At 62.7% G+C, this 14,562-nt stretch overlaps 3 protein-coding genes across 3 annotated transcripts in view; 1 reads left to right on the forward strand and 2 right to left on the reverse strand.

Annotated features, from left to right (window-relative positions):
- CPAMD8 (C3 and PZP like alpha-2-macroglobulin domain containing 8) overlaps positions 1 to 1,439 on the forward strand; it is an 86,513-nt gene extending 85,074 nt beyond the window's left edge. Inside the window, exon 42 of the mRNA XM_039243260.1 lies at positions 362 to 1,439. Within this exon, the coding sequence (XP_039099191.1) occupies positions 362 to 383 (22 nt within the window). The 3' untranslated portion in view covers positions 384 to 1,439. The remainder of the gene's footprint in view (positions 1 to 361) is intronic.
- Positions 1,440 to 2,410: 971 nt separating this feature from the next.
- On the reverse strand, positions 2,411 to 4,524 carry F2RL3 (F2R like thrombin or trypsin receptor 3). The gene is given in 3 exon segments (XM_039243422.1): positions 2,411 to 2,642; positions 3,155 to 4,125; positions 4,392 to 4,524. Coding segments are annotated over 3 exon segments (1,317 nt in total). The 5' UTR covers positions 4,510 to 4,524; the 3' UTR covers positions 2,411 to 2,414.
- A 4,148-nt stretch (positions 4,525 to 8,672) lies between these two features.
- The window catches only part of SIN3B (SIN3 transcription regulator family member B), a 38,912-nt gene continuing 33,022 nt past the window's right edge, over positions 8,673 to 14,562 (reverse strand). Inside the window, exons 15-19 of the mRNA XM_039243330.1 lie at positions 12,389 to 12,562; positions 12,095 to 12,187; positions 11,101 to 11,195; positions 10,668 to 10,872; positions 8,673 to 10,577 (exon numbers count right to left, since the gene is read on the reverse strand). Coding sequence (XP_039099261.1) covers positions 10,347 to 10,577; positions 10,668 to 10,872; positions 11,101 to 11,195; positions 12,095 to 12,187; positions 12,389 to 12,562 — 798 coding nt within the window. The 3' untranslated portion in view covers positions 8,673 to 10,346. The remainder of the gene's footprint in view (positions 10,578 to 10,667; positions 10,873 to 11,100; positions 11,196 to 12,094; positions 12,188 to 12,388; positions 12,563 to 14,562) is intronic.

Here is a 14,562-nt window from a genome sequence, read left to right on the forward strand (position 1 = left end):
CGCCGCCATAATCGAGATACAGAACAGCTGCTCTGTAGTGATGCCCACCCGGCCCCTGTCCTTAGCTTGTCGTTTCAGGAGTGCAGTGTAAATGGAAGCCTTTTGGGATTGGCCTTTCTCACTCAGAGTTCCCTGGCCTCCCGCCCACATTGTTGTGTGCAGCGAACAATCTCTCCCGTCACCGTGACCCGGGGGGGTGGGCAGGGTCCTGAGGGTCCGGGCCCGGCCACATGCCCCCCGACCCCTCTCCAGGAAGGATGCACCTGCCCCAGTGGGCAGGAGCGGCCAGGCTGAGCCATGACGTGGAGGCAGGTTCCCGAGGGAACCCGGCAGCCCACGGGGTCTTTCTTTCTCTCTTCAGTCAGAGTGGCTTCTCTTCCTGATGCTCGGAGCAGGAGGACTTGATGTGGCTGCATCCTGTCACTGTCACTGCCTGCCGGAAGGAGGTCACTGACGGGAGAGCTCCCTTGACTCGCTGGTGGGCTGGCAGACCCCACCCCAGGTGACCCCAGCCTCCCAAGGAACCTGATAAACAACACAGCGACCTGCCTTGGTGGATGACGGGCCTCCTCCCAGCCCTCCCCCAACGAGAGGGTCGGCCTCGATCCCCCCACCTCCCCAGCTGCACCTGGGGCTGGCGGTCCCCCCCCTCCTCACGCTCCGGGAGAGGAGCCGTTCCTGGGAAGGACCCGTGGCCAGAGGCCTGTGTTGGAGGAGACATGGCGACGTTTAGCCAAGTCAGGGACATAGACAGCATCCATGCCTTCGCCACTGACTTCAGGTGGGACAGCCTTGCTCCGAAACGCAACGCTCTGGCCCCCTTTGGGGCCCCTGGGCTGCTGAGCCCCTGGACCTAGACCCCAAATCCTCCCATAACTGTTACGGTCCCCCCGCACACCCCCTGTCTCCCCCCAGGGGTCCCTGAATGTTGGGTCTTGACAGCGCCAGCCCCGGAGGGCAAGCCAATGGCTCTGACAGATACACCATCAGCTTCCTGTCTCCAGGGCTAGGCCGGCTTCTCACCTCAGGGCCTCACCCCTCCCTGGACCCCCTGATCGCAGGGACTGCCCTCTCCCTGCTCCATGACCGACCTGCCTTCCCTGGGGGACCCTCCCAGCTGTCAGATTCCTGTTTGTAACCCCCAGGGGATGCCTTGTCTCTGCTTCCTCCCTCGCATTGTCTGTCTCCGCCCCCCTCCCCTCTCCCCGGTGGTATTTATTTCAGCTGCTCATCTCTGACCCCCACCAGGGACTGACGGCACAGAAACCCTGTGCTGCCCGGCCAGTGGGTTACCGTCTCACAGCACCGGCCACTTGCCCTGCACGTCGCCCCCACCAGCCTACAAGGGACCATTGCTGGGCCCTGGGCCCCTTTCCCTGTGGAGGCTGGTGGTGTAATAAAAGCTCATTTCCACAGTCACAGACAGGCTTTGGCCTCCAGGGGGCAGCAGTGAGGACTGGCGCCCCAGATCCCTAGTTCCCTATAGACAGCCCAACCTCAGAGCGGGATGGGGAGGAGCATTTCAGACACCTGCAGCCTAATGGGAGATTCCTGTGTATTTCTAAGAACTTCTACCAGTGCAGAGAGCTCCCAAGTCTCCTTCCCCAGCGGTAACATTGGAAAACTCCTACGTCATCAACCAGGGTATTGACATGGATACGCTTCACTAATCTTAACCCTTCCCAGGTTCATGTGCACATGAGTGTGTCCCAGGGCTGCCCGCCCACTGGCTCATTCCTCCCCAGACCAGAGACAATATGGGCCCCGGTGGGGAGCCCGGGTTTGGCCTCCACTCCCCTCTGCCTTGGGGGAGATCACTTACCCCCAGACACAGTGCCCCATGCTGCTCCCTGGGGGGCAGTGGCTGTCCTTCCCTGTGAGGTGCGCCCCCTCCAATTCCGTTCAGAATGGCTCAGACCCAGGGAAAATAGCTGGGGAGTGGGGGTCACAGGGCTACAGCCCTCACCCTCAGGCCCACACAATCCACCTTCCAGTCACCTGCCCATCTGGTCCTGGGGTCGTGGGGGATGTTAGCATCAAGCAAGAAGAGGAATCAGACTCTTGGGGTAAGGGGGAGAGGGGCCATCTTGCAGCCCTGGTGACAGTAGGCGACCTGAGTCCTGTAGATGCTGAGGAGTGGAATGGGGGCTTCCACAGTGATTATTCAGGAGAACCCCCCCGACCCTGGAGCCCATCCCAGAGCTCGACCCTGGGCTTTTGGGCAGGAGGACTGCCCTCCAGCCTCCTGGCCACCTCCTGGGGGGGTGGGGGGTCCCGCAGTAGGGGACAGCATCGGCCTTGCCTCCTCAGCCCCACCTTGGACATGAAGGAGCTGGCTGGGCCTGGGAATGTGCGTTAAACCCCTGCATTCATTTCCTAGGGTTGCTGTAACCAAATACCACAAAACAGGTGACTTAAAACAGTAGACAGTTATTCTCTGACAGTTCCAGAGGCAAGAAGTTTGAGATCCGGGCGCGGCCAGGGTCGGCTTCTTTTGGGGGCTCCACACGCCAGTGACTCAGGCTGCTGTCCCGGCTCGTGGTGGCCGCTGGCAGTCGCCACGTTTCTTGGCTGTGGCTCCGTCACCCCAGCGTGTGTCTTTGTGGTTGCGTGGCCTTCTTCCCTACATGTATTCATTTCTTCTCTTAAAAATTTTATTTTAATTTATTTGAGAGAGAGCAGATGCGAGTGGAGGAGAGGGGCAGAGGGAGAGAGATCTTAAGCAGGCTCCACGCTCAGTGTGGAGCCTGATGCAGGGATCGAGCCCACGACCCTGGGATCCTGACCTGAGCCAAAATCAAGTCGGATGCTCACCCAACTGAGCCACCCAGGCGCCCCCCCAACAGTGTCCCCTTCTTGGATGGACACCAGCCACACCAGATTTAGGACCTACCCTACTCCTGTGTGACCAACATTTAATTACACCTGCAAACCTGCAAAGACCCCTTTTCCGAATAGACTCACAATCGGAAGTTCCCGGCTGACGTGAATTGGGAGGAGACTCGATTCGGCCCAGCACAGCCCCCTCTCTGCTGGCCCACCTGCCAAGGGGCCTTCACACGAGTGAGGTGGACCGGGTGCCGCTGCCCAGGGTGCACCCCTCCCTGGAGGCCGTCCAGGCGCATGGAGCCCAGCAGAGCAGCCCCTCCCGCACCTTGTCCCTGAACTCAGTGGACACGTAGTAGTAGATGAAGGGGTCCACACAGCTGTTGAGGGTGCTGAGCGCCAGGCTGGGCACGTAGGCGGCGTACAGATTTCCCCAGGCGTCCGGGCCCGGGTCTGAGTAGTGCAACAGTAGCAGCGTGTTGCTGGGCACGAAGAAGGCCATGGCCGAGGCCAGCACCAGTGCAGTCAGCCTCCGTGCATGCCCGTAGCGCCGGCCACCGGCCGCCAGCGCGACCAGGGTGGCCCCGTAGGTCAGCAGCATGGCCAGCAGCGGCAGGAAGCAGCCGAGCACGGCCAGGCAGATGAAGGCAGGCCGCCAGTAGGTGGCCTGGGCGCCCATGGGCAGCACGTCATGACACAGCATGTGGTCCGAGCGTGACAACCGGAAGGTCTGCCGCTGCAGCGCCAGGGGCAGCGCCAGAGCCACGGCCGCCAGCCAGGCCACGGTGCAGAGCCCTGCGGCCAGGCGCCAGCCTCGCAGGGTGAGGGCCCGCAGCGGGTGCACCACGCCGAGGTAGCGGTCCAGGCTGATGGCGGCCAGCAGCAGCACGGAGCCGTACATGTGGCCGTACAGCGCGGCCGTGGTCAGGCGGCAGGTGGCCTCGCCGAAGGGCCAGTGCTGGCCCTGCAGGTGGTAGGTGATGCGCAGCGGCAGCGTCAAGGCCAGCAGGAGGTCGGCGGCTGCCAAGTTCATCAGCAGCACGGTGGAGGGCAGCCGCGGCACCCGCGTGGCCAGCACCCACAGCGCCAGGCCGTTGGCGGGGAGCCCGACCAGCAGAGTCAGCCCGTAGAGCGCGGGCACCAGCCTCGTGGGCACCCAGCCCACCAGCAGCGCCCGAGAGCTGTCTAGGAGCTCCACGACGTCGCTGCGGTTGAACCAGGGCTGGCCGGGGAAGCTGCGCACTATGGATGGGTGAGGGGTCCCCTCCCAGGGCCCGGTCAGGGGCCCCAGTGTGCCATCTAGGGGGAAGGGGGACAGAGGTGTTTCAAGTCTAACCGTCACCCCCCACTCCCCACCGCCCAGCCGACCGTGACGCCCCTTAGGGGCTATGGTCCGGACCCCAGCTCTCTGGAGCCCCCAGCTCGGTGGGTCAGAGTTGGACACAGATGCCCCCAGCCCCGTGGGCTCTGGCCTGGGCTGGAGGGCCCCCCATGGCCCGTCTCCCCCCTCCCACCATTGACTCTAGGCCACCTGCCAGTGCCAAACAGGGCCCACGGTCACTCACCATCGCCTCCCCCTGTGCTCCCCAGCTCGTCGTAGGTGAGGGGGGTCAGGGTGCCATGTCCCAGGCTGAGCCCCAGCACCAGGGGCCACAGGGGCCACAGCAGTAGGAGGACACACATGCTGCCGAACCTGGCCACCGGCTGCTCTGGGCTGCGGCCGGCTGGGCTCCGGCTTCCTGCCTGGCTGGACCCCCACCCCCAGCTTCCTGACTGTCGGTGGGGGAGTGGGCGGGGCCTGGGGAGATAAAGCAGCCCCTGCCCCCACAGCCCATGGCAGGCTCGCTGCGGGGCCTGAGGAGTCTCGGTGGCTGGGGCTGGGGTCACTCAGTGACGCACAGGTGCCTGCTGGGGTCCAGGTGCTGGGCCAGCAGGGTGGGGGCAGAGGCTCCAGGCTGCAGTCCCCGCCCCCAGCACCCACGTTGCCCAGAAAGCCTCTGTGGGCCAAGTGGCCACTTCTTGCCACATCTATAGCCCCCCATTCCCATGACACCCCTCCAGGTCCCGTCCTCAGTCAGGGGTTCTTGGCCCCTCCCCCCCTCCTGTCTGTGGCTGGCTGGCCCAGAGCCCTGCCTCCCCAGGTCAGAGGTCAGAGCAGCAATTCTCCCCTTCTCCGAGCATCCCAGGTCCTCTGTGGGGGGGCTGCCCTGCCTTATCGCTGCCTCACACCCCTGCACCCTGCAGGCACAAAGGGAGGTGCAGAGAGGGGAGGGCACTCTCTGAGTCTGTGCATCCGCTGAGGGTGTCTGAGGAGGTCTTGGTCCTCAGCCTGGACCCACTATGCTGACCCCGTGCTCCCTTGGGGTGCCTACTTCTGGGAGGTGCCCATCCCTGGCTCTCGATGCCCCTTCTGGCTCCACCTTCAGCCTGGGAGCCCTGAGGATGGTCATGGCCATATCTGAGCCTGAGAGTGGAGGCCAGGCCAGCCCAGGAGACAGCCCCGCCCCCAGGCACCCCTCCACATCCCTGCACTGAGATGGGGACCCTCTGCGCACATTAAGACGGAGGGGCTCACAGGGGAGGGTACTCCGTCTCTCTTCTGCACACAATACCCCCTGGGGTCCCTCGAGGGCGAGGCCTCCACCTCCCTGCCCCAGGGAGCTCCAGCCTGGGGGTCCTAGATCTGTGTGGTCAGGGTTGGGCCACCGCGGTGGCGTGGCGGCAGGGGGATGGGGTCCGAGAGCAGAAGGAGCCCGAGGGGCGCTGAGGGTCAAGGAAGAAGAAATGAACTAGAAGTGGGAGAAGGGTGTGACGTGGCCAAGTTCTGGTGTGGCGAGCCTTAATCTAGCCACACTTGAGCTCACACGGACCAGCCAGGAAGTGACCGAGCAGCCCTGGACAGAGCCAGCGCCGCTGAGGGTGAGATGCCAAGGGGGGTAACCAAGGCCTAGAGAGTTAGAGCTGGGACGGGGTCTTAGCCAGGAGTCTCTTCCATTTCCAAGCTGTTCCCATGGGCACCAGTGACAAATGCAGCCCCACGCCTAGGTCTCTTGGCAACTCGTGACCCATGTCACTCTCAGGGCACAGGGAAACCCAGATGAGGACCCCCAGTGGCCCTCCAGGGGCAGAGCAGCGAGCCCACACAGGGCGGGGGGCTGGCAGCTGGGTGAGTCTGGGGCAGGGAGGAGCCCCCCCAGGAGGGAGGTTTGACTCAGCCGTTCTGTGTCTGGAAACTGAAGGCAGGCACACACGTGCAGGACATTTCCTTATGGGGTATTATTCCCAGCAGCACGGAGGCGGGGATGCCCATCACAGGAATAACCTGTGCCAGCAGGGGCAGGGTGGGGTGGGGTGGACTCTCCCCCTCCCCCAACACGGAAGGTGCAGGGCGACCCGTCATGGGCGAGGCACTTTCTGGGACGGGGCTGTGGGGGCGGGGTCGCTGGGGGCAGCTGCCTTTGGGGAGAGGGACTTGGGTGCCTACTTTTCCCCGTGTGCTCTTTTGTCCTGTTGGAATTTTTCCTATCATCTGTCACTTTCCATAAAAACATTTAAAAAAGTGTTTATTTTTGAGAGAGGGAGAGAGAGAGCGAGTGTGTGTGTGTGTGTGTGTGTGTGTGTGTGTGTGTATGAGTAGGGGAGGGGCAGCGAGCAGGGGACAGAGGATCTGAAGCGGGCCCAGCGCTGACAGCAGAAAGACATGTTTAAAAAGGCAGAATAGTAGCTTTAAAAAGAAAGGGGAATCTGGCATGAGATACACTGCAGTGTGAGTGGAACTTGAAGGCACTGTCACTCATGCCGAGTGAGATAAGCCAGGCACGAAAATATAAATACTACATGATCTCACGGATAGGCGGTCCCTCATGTGGTCAGGTTCATAGAGACAGGAAGTGGGAGGGTGGGTGCCAGGGGCTGGGGGAGGAGGAGGGGGAGTCAGTGGTTAATGGGGACAGAGTTCCATTTTGGAAGACGCAGGGTCCTGGAGATGGTTGGTGGGGATAGTTGCACAAAGCCCCTAAACAGGACACTTTTAAAATGGCTGAATTTTGTGTGTATTTTAATTCCATTAAACCCTTATTTAAAATGGTGGGGGTGGGGGGAAGCAGCCAGACCCGAGTCAGCAGCTAGTCCTGGACTTCCTCAGTTTCCAGCCCCGCCTGGAGCTCCGGGAGCCCCCAGAGCCTGTCCTGGCCCGGCTCACAGTCTCCAGTGGAAGATGCACCAGTTAGAGATGCCTCAAGTCCAACAGCATGCTTCCCGGGGTACCATGTTCATGGACATTGAGATTTCTTTATGTTGTGCTTCGGGGGCAGGTGGGCGCCCACCACCATGTGTCCAGCTGCCCTTATTCCCGGGCTGGACCTCAGCCTGCAGGCAGGGACATCAGACCCCTGCCGACCCAGAGGGTGCTCTGAGCCCGGTGCACCGTGCTCCAGGCTTTGAGGTCCAGCTCTCCCAGCCCCAGGTGCCCCATGCCCCCTCCCCGGGACCTTGATCCAAGGTGCTCAGTGGTGCCCTGCACTGGAGACCCTTGGGCAACCTTCCAGCAACGACCTTCACGGAGTTGCTGGGTGCGTTCAGACCTCACCCCACACCCCAGTCCCTCAGTCTCATGCCAGGCACGTCCTACCTCCCCCGGCCCCCACTCCAGCCCTCCTGAGGCTGCCTTTAGGTCAACTTGCTTTACAGAACAAATCAGCCTCCTTCTCAGCCACCAGATTTGATGGGCTGGTGCCCGGTTCAGGGCCTCAGCAGGCTGCAGGCTAGGTGTCCCCAGGGCCAGGTCCACATCAGCACCAGTCATGCCCCCTTCTCAGCGGGGCTGGCAGAAGACCCTCTCTCCAGTTGCTCCTTCTGGAACCTGATCACAGCCGGAGGCCCTTCCCACTCCTGGGACCAGGTGTTCCGCCCTGGAAGCTGCAGCAGCCACAGGCTTGCACCCCAGGACACCCCTCCTCAGGACGCCCCTCCCAGCTTCTGACCAGACGGCCAGTCTGTGGGCACAGAGGGCCCTGCTTCCTGGGCTCAGGGCAGGAGGAGTCTGGGACAGCACCAAGCCTCGCTCCCCAGGAGTCCTGACCCCCTGGAGGGGGAGGCATGCAGCACCAGGGGCATTGATGTGAGGCGGGGTGTAGATGGGCAGAGGGGTTCCCTAGAAGGCAGCAACGTCCCTCAGGGAGATTGGGGACACCGCCTGGAAGAGGACTGTTCAGGTGGGCAGTGCAGACTTGGCTCAGGGATCTGGGAGGGGAGGCCTGGCGGTGGGCACCGAGGGGGTGGGGAGGGGAAAGGCTGGCCAGGGCCTGCACGTGGTCATGGGGTGTCAGCTAAGAGGGTCCTAATTAGCACTGTGGTCTCCCAGGGACCTGGAGGTGGGGCTAGATGGGAGCAGGTCCAAGTGAGTTCAGAGGACATGGTGATGGGGAGGACACAGGAAATGTACTGAGCGGTAGGTGGGGCATGGGGGGGGGGCAGCTGGGAGCAGGGACCAGAAAGCCAGGAGGGTGGCTCTGCAGGGGGTGGGTAAGACCCCTCTGGCTGGCTGGGCAGGGGAAGAAAGCTCAGAGTGAACACCAGTGTCTTTAAATTAGGTTCCACCGACCCCTAATGCTGGAAGGAAACACCTCTCCTTTCTACAGAATACAAAATTGGGAATGAATGTTCCAGAACACTGGGTGGGTTGACACCCTTGGGGAAACAGGACCTTCCAGTGGAGGTGGCCTGGGGGAGGGTTCCGCGTTTGGTTTGGGAACTGCAGGAGCCTAGGCGCAGATACCCCCAAAGGGGTCCCCTGGGGATGGGGGGGGTATTTCAGGGACGAGAAACGACTGAGGGGATCTCACAGATTTAGGTCAATATTTAATTTTTAACTTTAATGTGCAAATAAATAGAAAAGGAAAACTACATTCAAAACAGCTGCAAAGGAAGTACAAGCCCCAGAACAGAAATTCTTCAAAAACAGAAGAGATGCTCCCTAGAAGCATGCAGGGTGGGGCTCGGTGGGGTCTGGCCCACAACCCGGGCCCACGAGGAGGCACGAGGGGGCCGCGGGCTCCGAGGAGGATGGCTGCTGGGAGGATCTGGTTCAGGAATTCTGGGAAGTTCCCTTCTTACAAAACAAGGATGTAGACAAAGTGCCTGGCACACGTGGGCAAAAGCGGGCTTGGGGACCCGGGCAGGGCCACTCACTGGCCTTGGAATTGCCCAGGCCCCGAGCCAAAGGCTTTGCAAAACTTCAGTTCCACAGGTAACTTCTAGAAACTTCTAGAAACACATCTCCACTTCCCAGAACGGCGAATTTGGCACAGCGCAGTTTTGGGAGGGTGAGGGCTGCTGCTTGGCAGAAACGAGGCTGCAAGGAGATGGGTCTGGGCCCCTGTTGGTTGATCCCACTCTGATGGTGCCAGGAGCCCAGCCAGGGCTCCTCACGGTGCAGGAATCTTAAAGAGCGGGTTGCCTAGCCGAAACCGCTTGGCATTCGTGGCCCAAAAAGCCCCGGACGCCTTGGAGGCAGCCTCAAGGGCATGGCTGCAGAGGCCCGAGAAGAGGGCTCTCACGCCCAAGAACCCATGGGGCGTGGCTGATTGCAGAGGTGACAACCACTAAGAGAGTGTACGAATAAATACGTGTGCATATATATATTTCTAGAAGGTCCATCTTAGGTACACGACTGCACCCCAGCTGTGGGGCCCCTTGAGGCCATCGGGAGCTGCAGGCCGAGCGCCCCCCACCCCCCACCCCAAGAGCCCGCAGTGTGGCTGCCAGGTCAACGCAGGGTCCGGAGTCTCGTTTTCTCCAGAATGGGCTCTTCCAGATGGTTCCGGGGCCACCTGCCCACTCCGCATCTTGACATCAAAGCAGGATCTCAACAGTCTGGCTGAAAGAGCCCTTCCTGCTCTCAAAGTGACCAAGAATCCCAAGCATCAGCTGGGCCGAGCCTGTGCCCCAACTATTAGACGCAGGCACGGCCCAGCTTGGGAAGTTTCCAGAAGTTCTCAGAACCATTCAGGAAGGACATGCTTTTCAAGCAAGCCCACCCAGGCCCAACTCCTTCAATGCCCGGGTCCCCTGAACGCCGACCCCCTCCCACACACACGCCCAGCACGGTTCATCGAGGACTCCAGACACCGCCCGGACCAAGGACCGGGGGTGCCCCGCCTGGGGATTTGGCACGTGTGACGAAAGGCGGTCCAGCAGGTGCATAAATGCAATCACTTGCTCCTTGGCCGGTGTGTCGATCCTCCCCCTTCCAGCAGGGACCGAGCCCCCAAAGTTCAAGTGCAGGAAGGGTTCAGGTTTGGCACAGAACGGGCCCAAAGGAAGCAGGAAGCCAAGGGACGGCAGCTCGGGGCCACGAGCTAACACCACGCCACCCTTCTCCGGAGCTCGTGGCCTGTAGCATCAAGGCAGGGGTCGCGCTGCCCCTCAGGTGGTTCATCAAAGCGCCCCCGAGGGACACCCGGGCTGAGGGAGTGGCTGCGCCAGCCAGGCCCGTGTCACGGCGGCGACCCCAAGCAGAGTCAGGGCGAGGCGGGGCGGCGGCTGTACTGCACTCGGTAGCGGGTCACGGGCAGGCCGTGCACGTGCGCCGTCTCGCACAGCGTCTTGCAGGGCACCATGTCCTCGTCCTCCTCGCCCATCAGCCAGTCCTGCACCAGGCCGGCCGCCTCCACGGTCACGTTGTCCTCCAGCCAGCGGCCGTGCCACTCCTCAAAGTGCTGGTGGTGACGCAGCAGGACCAGGGGCTGCACCTGCGGAAGGGGGCGGGGAGGGCGGTCAGGGTGGCCGGCCAGGCTCGGGGGCGCCCCGGGTGGGGGCGGGGGCAGGGACGGGGGCGGCACCTGCTTGGCCCGGCAGAGGGTCCCGCGGCGGTACATGTAGTCCTCGGAGTTGACGATGAACATCATCTTGTGGGTGCCGAGCTTGAAGCGGCAGTCCACACTGCAGGCGCTCTGCACGCCCACCAGCCGCTTCCAGGACGTCTTGGCCTCGCCGCGCAGGGCGCGCACCTGCTCACACTGCCACCTGCGGAACTTCTTGAGGTTTCTGCGGGCGAGAGGAGGGTTTGCGGCTGGGAGCCCCTCACATGAGGCCCACAAACGTCAGGACACGCCGACCTCCCAGGAGTCAGAGAAACGCAAACTGAAGCGACCCAAACCACCACCCGACTCCGTCCATCGGATGTGAAGTAAAAGCCAGACAGGCCCCGGGCTGACAACGGCGGGAGGGGCCGCTGGGGGCCCACGGGAAGGAAGCACGTCCCCGGGGCCTCACCTCTGCAGGAACACGGGCTTCAGGAGGAAGCCCTCGGTGGGCGAGCTGGACGCCCCCTCGGTGCCCACGTACTGCTCCACGTACCGGGCCAGGTGCTGCGGGGAGAGGGAGGCGGGCCCCTGTCACCAGAGGCACAGGCCTCTCTCACATGCCACCCGGGGCTCAGGGGTGGCCAGGAGGTCGTCCCCACCCCACAGAGCACCGGGAGGACGCAGCCCCGGGAGCCGGACGTGTGATGGGGGCGCCAGGCGGCAGCTCCGGAGAGTGCGCCGTGCAGAGCCAGGACTCACGTGGATGCACCTCGTGCTCACATGGACGCACCCCTGCTGCTCACACGGACACACCCCTGCCACGTGACACCCCTGCTGCAACCGTCATGTGACAAGCTCACGTGGGGAACAGGGAAGGGGGCCCTCGCCGAGGACAGCAGGGTGTGGGGAGCAGGAGCGACACGGAGGCACGAGCAGCGGGGCAGGCCAGGCAGGCGCTGGGGGCGAGCAGGAGGCCGGGCCTGCAGCCTCCCAGCGACCCTTCCTCTGCTCCCACCCTGTAAAAACCAGAGGCTCCTCCGGTCCCAGGCCTGACAAAACCACATCTGCCGGCAACTTCTGGAAGCGCAGGGTGTGTAGCCCCCCGCCCGTGGGGAGGCCTGAAGCGAGCAGGGCAGGGCGCTGCGAGGGAGCCCCCCATAGGTCGTGGGGCCGGTGAAGGAGGCATCGCGTGCATCTCAGAGCGTGGGCCCGGGGACCGCTCCTGGGGGTCAGGGCCAGGGTTCCCGCGGGCCCAAGGGGGACGTTTCTCGGCATCTGCAGCAGGTGGGAGGAGCCGGGAGCAGGGTTTCGGGGAGGCTTCCCAGGGCGGCTGTCCCGCAGCCTGTGTCTGGCCCGCGTGTGCACGGGGCTTGGGGGGGGCGGGGGGAGCCCCACGGTGCCGCCACGGCTGCCGGGACCCCCGCGGTGTGTGCAAATGCAGAGCGCGGGGCCGCGGTTCTTACCTGGACCTCCACGGGGTCCTCCGTCTGGGCCTCCTCGGTGTCCAGAAGCTCGATGGTCATGATCACCTGTCCTTTGCGCTGCAGGAACATCACCTGGGGACGAGGCGGGTGAGCAGGCTGAAGCCACGGGAAGAGCCCAGAGCCAGGCCTGGGACCGCCTCCCCCAGCCTCCAGGGGCCGAACAGGAGAAGCCTGTGGGATCAGGCAAGCCAGCCAGCGGCCAAGTGCGGGCCCAGCCCCAGCCCACCTCTCGGGCCCGAGCGAGGCACCCCCCTCGCGGCCCCGGCCCCGCACCTTGAAGCAGTTCTCGTCAGCCATGCACCGCTCAGCCTTCCACTGGTAGCTGGTCTCCCGGGCGGCGCGGACGCAGCGGGAGGACAGGCTGCCCCCCGCGGCGCCCCGCTTCTTCTCGTTCAAGTAGAGCTCCACCACCTTCAGGCACACGTCGTCACTCACGAGGTGGTGCAGCTGGCAGGGAGAGAGAGCGGTGGGTACCTGGTGTGCATGTCCCCTGGGGTAACAGCTGCCCCCCACCCTGAAGACAATGCCAGCAAAGTGCAAGAGGTGGGCATGAAGGTCAAGGTCCAGCAGGCTGCGCCGGGTGCCGCCCAGCGCAGAGCCACCCGGGGCAGCCCCGCAAGCCCTGAGGGGGCGGGAGGAGCCCATGGAAGAGAATACAGAGGAAATGGTGCCAACGTGGGGGCGGTAATTGAAGGCGCTGCAATGGTGAGTAATTTCTCCCCCAGTGCTCTGCTATAAACACAATTAGTTCTTTTGATCCCCATAAACACACTTAAAACCTTGAGGTTTAGGAGGAGACGAGTAAGGGAAGCAGCCGGGTGGCAGGGTGAGACCGAGCAGTTGAGTGAGTGGGCGCCTCTGGGCACCCGTGCGGCCTGCACAGGCTGCGACAGGCCCACGCACTGCTCTGTGGCATAAAGATACCGTAGGGATGCACGTAAACCTCATTCGAGGCCTGGCACGTGATAAGTGCCAGGGAACACCGCGGCTCATAATGAAAATAAGAAATGCCAGTTACACAGAGAAAAGGTGAGGGTAAGGGCAGCCCCACGGGTGAGTAACGAGGGCACGGAGGGCCCTGCGCGCATCTGGGCCGTGGGGAAGTGGGCAAATCTGGGCAGGGGGCCTGTCCCTGGTATGGCTTCAGCTAAATACCTCCACTTTCCTGATTTTCTTATTCCTGTTCTTTTTTTTAAATTTCAGAACGAGAGTGTGTGTGAAAAAGAGAGAGTGCTCTCAAGAGAGCGGCGGAGGGGCAGAGCTGGGGAGAGAGACTCAAGCAGGCTCCACGCTCCATGCAGAGCCCGACTCAGGGCTCGATCCCACAACCCTGGGACCATGAACTGAGTCAAAAAAGCAAGAGTCGGATGTTCGACACACTGAACCGCCAGGGACCTCTCTCTTCTTTTTTTTTAAAACAAGTTCCACAGGAGACATTTGTGGGAAGGAGAATTAACAAACAAACATGGAGCAGAAGGTCTGGTCCGGTGCAGCCCTCTGGGTGTGGAAGACAAGGCCGCTGTCCCCAGAGCCGTGGCCGCTGGGGGGGCAGGCTGCACGCCCGGGCCTGTAACACCCCTGGCGTCCTTGCTCTCTCACCAGGTGTCTACACTGGTCACGACTAGAGACAGTGACAGGAAGGGACAAAGACGTGGCCCAGCACGCAGAGGGGAATGGGGAGGTGGCCAAGGTCAGAAGACTTAGTTAGGGTCTCTGAGCGCGGCTGTCTGTGAGGAGGCGGCGTCCCAGCAGCCATTGAGAGACGCAGAGCCCCCGCTCATCAGTGGGGAAAGGTGGATCCCATGGGGGAAGGGGCGAATGGCACAGACGGGGCGCTCAAGCCAGGACGTCTGAATAGCCACGGAGGGACGCAAAGACACCCACCCCACGAACCTATGGGGAAATGCAACAGAAGCCCCAACACAAGCCCACCACCCACTTGGCCAGTGAGGGTGGAGAGGCCACCGACCCTGAGCCCCAGGCAGGACGCAGTGCACCCCGGGAAGCCTGCCCGTGCCCCACCCCGGGGGGAGCAGTGCAAATGAACAGATGGCTCAACAGGGTCTCGTTCCCCGCGGCCCTTCCCAGGCAGGGCGGAAGGGAGCCGGGCATCTCAGGAGAGGAGTCCCACAGAAGGACACTGTGGGGGTGCGGCTGGGTGCACCTCGAGCTCGCCCTGACGCACAGCGCAGGACCAGGGGTGTGGGTGCCTGCAGGTGGTGGGGGCTGAAGAGAGGCAGCGCCGGGGACGTTCGTGACCACCCACCGACTGCATGCTCGGGATCTGGGCCCTGTCTCTCCTGCGTGTGTTCTGCCTCAGTGGGGAGAACCTGAAAGGAAACGCCGTTTCTAGCAATCGTATCTGGGCAAGAGAGTTGTGACACTACTTCCCTCAGCTCCTCTGCTTTACAGCAAACAGCCTTACTCAAGAAAGGAAACAAAGCCAA

Source organism: Hyaena hyaena, unplaced genomic scaffold (assembly GCF_003009895.1).
Source record: "Hyaena hyaena isolate Hyena2069 unplaced genomic scaffold, ASM300989v1 scaffold_227, whole genome shotgun sequence".
NCBI lineage: Eukaryota > Metazoa > Chordata > Mammalia > Carnivora > Hyaenidae > Hyaena > Hyaena hyaena.